The sequence below is a fragment of the Athene noctua genome, chromosome 2, assembly GCF_965140245.1.
Source record: "Athene noctua chromosome 2, bAthNoc1.hap1.1, whole genome shotgun sequence".
In the NCBI taxonomy this organism is placed as follows: Eukaryota; Metazoa; Chordata; class Aves; order Strigiformes; family Strigidae; genus Athene; species Athene noctua.
In genome coordinates, this window is record NC_134038.1 from 56,527,463 (window position 1) to 56,533,462 (window position 6,000).

General features: G+C 43.4%; 1 protein-coding gene across 5 annotated transcripts in view; it reads left to right on the forward strand.

The window, feature by feature from the left end:
* Positions 1–6,000, forward strand: part of MTCL1 (microtubule crosslinking factor 1) — a 113,333-nt gene that overhangs the window by 58,733 nt on the left and 48,600 nt on the right. For all 5 annotated transcript variants that reach the window (XM_074899195.1, XM_074899198.1, XM_074899199.1 and 2 more), the window contains exon 4: positions 1,424–1,483. In XM_074899195.1, the coding sequence (XP_074755296.1) occupies positions 1,424–1,483 (60 nt within the window). The remainder of the gene's footprint in view (positions 1–1,423; positions 1,484–6,000) is intronic.

The following is a 6,000-nucleotide window of genomic DNA, read 5'->3' on the forward strand; positions in this document are numbered from 1 at the left end:
GGACTTAGCTAATTAACAGGATGCCTCTCCCTCCTTTCCCTTCCTCTTCGCTGGGCTCATGGTTTGCAGCACTGGGTTAGCGTGGGATTTAGCCCGTCGGATGTGGGAGCCGGTGTTGGTCCTGGCACACTTCTCCATTGCATGGGCCAGAGGAGAGGCACGATGTAGGCAAGCCCATGACACCCCCTGCTTCGCCTCAGCTGGAAACTGTCCCACGCACAGCAAATATAAACAGGAGTAGTAACTAAAAGAGGCCACAATATCAGGGTGATTGCTGGGGAGTATCAGCCTTCAGGCAATGCAGACAAAGTAATACAGCCAGCTTGGAATTCAAATGACACCACGGTTTCTAGCTTCCCACTTTTTTTTGCCTACTATCTGTCATTCACCTCTGATACTTCAATCTGCAAAAGTCAAATTTATGCCTTTTCTGAATAAACCCACCTCACACTGGTTTGAACTTGGTCCTGAGACACATGTTGGTGCAAACACTGGTAATGTCCTGGCAGTGCTCCACTTCTCAGGAAAACGGTGCTTTTCCGTTTGGGTGCTGAGGGGGTTCTGAATACCAAGCAGTGGTGATAACATCATTTCCATGTCTTAAAAAGCTGTTTATAAAGCAATATAAAGATTTGAAAAGTCAATCAAATCTAATTTAGACTATATATTAGTCTAAACGGGTTGTTGGGCGTTGGAATGGGCTGCCCAGGGAGGTGGTGGAGTCCCCATCCCTGGAGGTGTTTAAGAGTCGGGTCGACTTAGTGCTAAGGGATCTGGTGTAGTTGGGAACTGTCAGTGTTAGGTCAATGGTTGGACTGGATGATCTTCAAGGTCTTTTCCAACCTAGACAATTCTGTGTGATTCTGTGTAATTTATAAAGTAAATTCAGAAATACCTGGAGAATTACCTGGTCTGTATCTGGGCTCCTCAGCATGTTTGCTAGCATGGATTAACCAGTAATGTTACTCCACACAGTTTAAACATGCATGTCCTTCCCTTGGTTTTGGGAGTTGCTTTCCTCTGAGGTTTCCACAATGTGTTTCACATCCACAGTGAGTAATATTCTTGGACTTCTGCCCTGGATTAATCAAACATAAATCATTGCCCCATGCAAAAACAAAGTTATGCCAAAAATTGCAGTGGTCCAGAGAAGAAAAGATTTTAATTTTTTTTCCTCTGTGAACTTTTAATTCATTTTATTCCCTTTTTTTGTGTGTGTGGAAAGTTTTGTGCATTGAAAAAAATCACTGACAGGGCCCTAATCATCTTGGGGTTTTAGTGATTAATACAAAAAAATTAAATCCCCAGCTGCTCAGGAGAATATCCTTGCTTTCTCCCCAGTTACTTTTACGGTGGTGAGCCCTGCCAAACTTGCAGGCTTTCTGTTTAGCTTATCAATAACTCAGTGTTGCTTCTGTTGCAGAGTTCCCTGAAGAGAAGAGGCAGCAGAGAAATGCACAAAGAAAAAAAAGCATTTACCCAGGTATGGTTTGCAAAAATGTGCAGTTTTGGATAAAATCACATGATAAAACTGAAGATCTCTTTTTACGAGTGTTGACAGGGGCAGCAGGCACATTAACTAGAGTGCAATTAGGCCTTAATCTACTGAGACCTCCCGGAGATAATGTAGAAGTAATTTAGGACACAAGTGTGATCTCTAAACCATGCAGTTTCTTGGGCTCGTTGTGCTTGTACCAGTAGATTCAGGCTGCAGGTTTTCTACAAGCAGAGAAAATCACCTTGTCTCGCAAAGTAATTGGATCGCAGCTTAGGGACTAACTAAATTTATATACGGTGCCAAAGATTCTGTGCTAATGAGCATCTTGGCAGGGAATGCAGTTTGCACACTGCAACAACACCTTGTGAGCTCTCATGTCGCAGCCCTGGGTTTGATCTCTCTCTGGTGTCAGGGGGGTAGCATGTGAACTTATGCTCCCACAAGCTGAGATACAACATAGAGCCTAAAATACCCACTCAGTCTCCCTCTGGACACCCATTTTATTGAAATCCTGTAGGCTGATCCTTCTCAGGAAAGTTGTCTGCCTCGTTTCCTCTGCTTTTTGTGCTGACTGTAGGAGTTAAAGCTTTTCCCAGCACCCGTACAGTTACTGTTTATAGCCGGAGAGATGGGGATAGCGTTTCACCTCGCTGCAAAAGGAGCTGAGAGTGACATCGTGCCTTTGTTAAGAAAAGGGTTGCGTCTCCCTTGCTGCACCCTCGTCAGGCTCAGTGCATGCAGCCAAGACCTACGGGTCGTCTCTGAATCGCTGGAATCTTAAAATCCATTGATTTGTAATAATAATCATAATAAAGTATTACTATATGTTGCACTTGAGTGGGCAGGGTAGGCAGGTGAGTGGGCAGACTAGGGGCTGGCTCATGGTGGCCAGGAGCTGCAGCCTGCTTTCCTGGGACACAGCAGACTGAGCGTCCCTGCCGAGCCGATACACACACAGCTTAATCAGACCTTAAAATGGGGCACTGGGCTTTCTGCCTGCAGTGCCTGCTATGGAGAATTATTCAAGTCATCAGTCAGGTCAGAGAGTTTATTTTTATGCAAGTCTGTAGAATACATGGATGAAATATATATATGCCTGCACACATGCAGATTAAAGATGAAACTACATGCAGGCATGGTTGTGTCCACTGGGGTTTCTGGGCAGAACTGTCCTTCCTTTCCTCATTCCTGGAAATACAGGGCAGTGCAGAAGGAATGGATTCCTTGTGCTTGCTTCCTCGGCCCAGATCCAGGCATTAAGAGCATCTGTAGTTTGCCTTGGAAAGCCTTAAAAAGGATTTCACAAAATTAACCAAGTAACCATGGATCAGCTCTGCACCACTCACAATGTGGGGAAGTGATCCCAGAAACATCCAGGGAAAAAAAAAAAAACTTTACGCTCTACACACACATTGTGTAACTCGTGCAAGCAAAGGATTCGGGCTCGAAAATTAAAACCATTGCAGCAGCGCTGTGCAAAGTGGCCATTCAGTTTTCTTCAGCAATTCTTTACGGTAGGAAAGACTGAAAAAAAATCTTATATATTGACATGGCCCAGCCTATAGGTGCATTTTCTAGATATCTCCCAACTCTAGGCTGTTACCCAGAGCTGTCTCCAAACCTGGGTATCCATTCACAAGCATGTGCTGGTTGAGACCAGAGCGTACCACACCAAGTGCCCAACCTGGTCAAACAGCTGCCGGGTCCTGGGCCATGTCCCAAAGGGGTAGGTACAGACACAGCCTGCAAGGTTCAAACGCTGCTTTTCAGGGACAGCTGCCCTAAATACCTAAAAAAAGTTCAGATACCCATTACATGTTTTACGAGTGAAAAGCAACCACAGACTTAGATTCTGTGCATCCACATGCTTACAGATATGTATAGCATATGGCAAGACTGGTAGCTTTACTTACTTGTCATGAAAATTAGCTGGAACTTCACACCCACCACAGGGCACACCAAGTAAATAATACCTGTGAAATCGATTGTCTTGAAGTCATGTAAAAGCAGAATTCATAGTAGCGCTTACCAGCCTCTAGCAGCATTGAAGAAAAAAAGTTTTTATTCAGCAGAATTGCAAAACGGAGCTTCTTGGAAAATACCAGGCACCAGGCAAAACACAAAGAAAAGTGGTTCTCCAGCGCAAGGTAGGAGTGCTGGCACTCAGCCAGATGCTTGGGTGCTGGTTGTATTGCCCTGTTGTCAGACTTGCAACCCCAAAACCGCTTGTCCATCTTCTGCCTGACAATTCCCTTGAGCCAGTGGTGGTGGTAGAGGAGATGGTGTTGGTCTCTATCTATCTTTGTGTCTTCTTGCCAGAAAAGAAATATCGTATTTGAAAATTTTTGATCAGCTCTTCATTCTCATGACATCATTTACATTACATAATGAATTTAAGTTCATTTCTTTCCTTTAAGTTTCATTTGTTTATCTCCACATTCTACATTTGTCTAACTTAGACTGCAGACTCTGTAGGGAGGGATCTGGGTTTTTTCTTTCTGCTTTTTTCTCCATTAACACCCCTCTGAAGTGCCATGCAGAGCTGTGATGGTATTGCGTGCAAATAATCACTATCAGTAATCATTAATTCCCATTTATTCTTAATTATCTCTTGAAGTCTGTGACTAGCACCATGACTGACAGAGTATTTTTGCACTGTCATTTCTTCTTCTCTTTCTATACGGTCTGCCCTACCTACACACCTTTTAGGGAAGTGTCCACATGGATGTGAAATACAATCAGGCCATGCCATAGCCCAGCTTTCAGCCCCTGGAATTCAACCCTCTTGTTCCTCCAAAATGGTGGAAAGACTGTATTTTCTCTCTTTTTTTTTTTTTTTTAAACTTTCTTTTCATTCATGTTTTAACTAATAATGAACTATTTCTAACTATTTAACTAATAATGAATTACTATATGCTGGTGATTTGGCCTCTCCTTAGTTTGCCTTATATGTCAAAACTCTGCTTGCCTGTGTGGGTGTCTCACCCTCTTGCTGTTTTCTACTTGGTGTCAACTGATCAAGAAATCACTGATATTTCTGTACACAAAGTTTCAGAGGGACAGATGCATGAAGGTTGGAGTCCTACCCTTCTGGCATGCTTAGATTGGGCTGATAAATCTCTCCTGACCATTCTTTTTCTTTGGTAAAAAGCTGTCCGGGGAATGGGATTTTCAGTAGTCATGTTCCCTGGCAGAGAAGCAGGGAAGATCTAGAGCTTTCTCACCTTTCCATACGGGATCCATATTTAGTAGGTGAGATTAACATCCATCAGCTCTGTTGTTTTGTATGAAGCTTGTGTTTGTTAAATGAAAAAAATCTCTTGCTTAAAACAAAACTTAAAAATGTGATACTTTTTTTTTTTTTTAATAGAGAAAGCGTAGCAATAAAGTGATGCCACTGTAAGAAGTTAACGGTGGTTTTGTCCTGCTCTAGTAATGCGCTAACTCTGCAGACGCATTGAGTCGTGCAGTGATGCCAAGCAAAAACACTGGGGCCCCGACCCCAAGCCCATCAAAGCCTTTCCCTTTTCTTCAAAAGCTTCAAAATGCTGAGTTCATTGTCCCGAGTGTGACTCGGTGACTATTATTTATATTGTTTGAAACACAGCGGGTGTCAGGCTGGAGCCCGCCCTGACCCCCGGGGAGGAGCTGGCCCCTAGTGCTCCCAGCCTGGGGAGAGGGGTGCGGGCAGGCTGGGACCACCTTCCCCGTGGGCACCAGTCCCACTGCCTCCAGACAGGGAGGTGCGAGGCACCAGCTAGTGCTGCTGGTGTCTGGGCACTTGCGGCCAAAGGCAGACAAGAAGCACAGGGAAGAATGCTGGATTACAAAAAGAGAATAAGGAAAATGTCAGGTGTGATTATTTCGAAACTATTAACAGATAAATAAATAAACTAATCACCCCACCTGTGAGCTCTGATGTGCAGCACTGCTCTGGCTGTAACTTTCCTTGTAATCTTTGTATTACCCTAAAAGCAAAACCTACAGCTGTGGGGATGAACTGATTCTTGATGTCAGGAAAAACAAAGGTAATGTATTGTGTGGTCCTGACCAAAGATGATGCTTTAATCATACAGCCTTATCCAGCCAGAGCAAGCAAAATTCAGAGTGACTCCAGTAGAGGCTGCGTGGAGTTTTGCCAGGTTTTAATCTGATACTTAATTTGCAGTTTCGAGTTATAAAGAGAAAAGCAATTTGCAAATATATGTGTGAAAAAGATGTGTGTGTATGTGAGGAGACGATAGAGAGGAAGGAAAGCCCTTCTTCCCGAGGCTCTGCTTCCAGTCCATTATATGCACCTCGATTGTATTCATAGAAAACTCGCATTTCTAGTGCCAGAAACAAAATGACCAGAGCTTTAGTCAACTGATTGCAGCCGTGTTTGACTCATGGTTATGACTGAAAACCACACATTAACAGAAACTTTGACTGTTGTTTACCTCTATCATGTTATTAACATTTAAGATTAACTTTTTTACTATTTATTATTTTAAAGTCCCAAC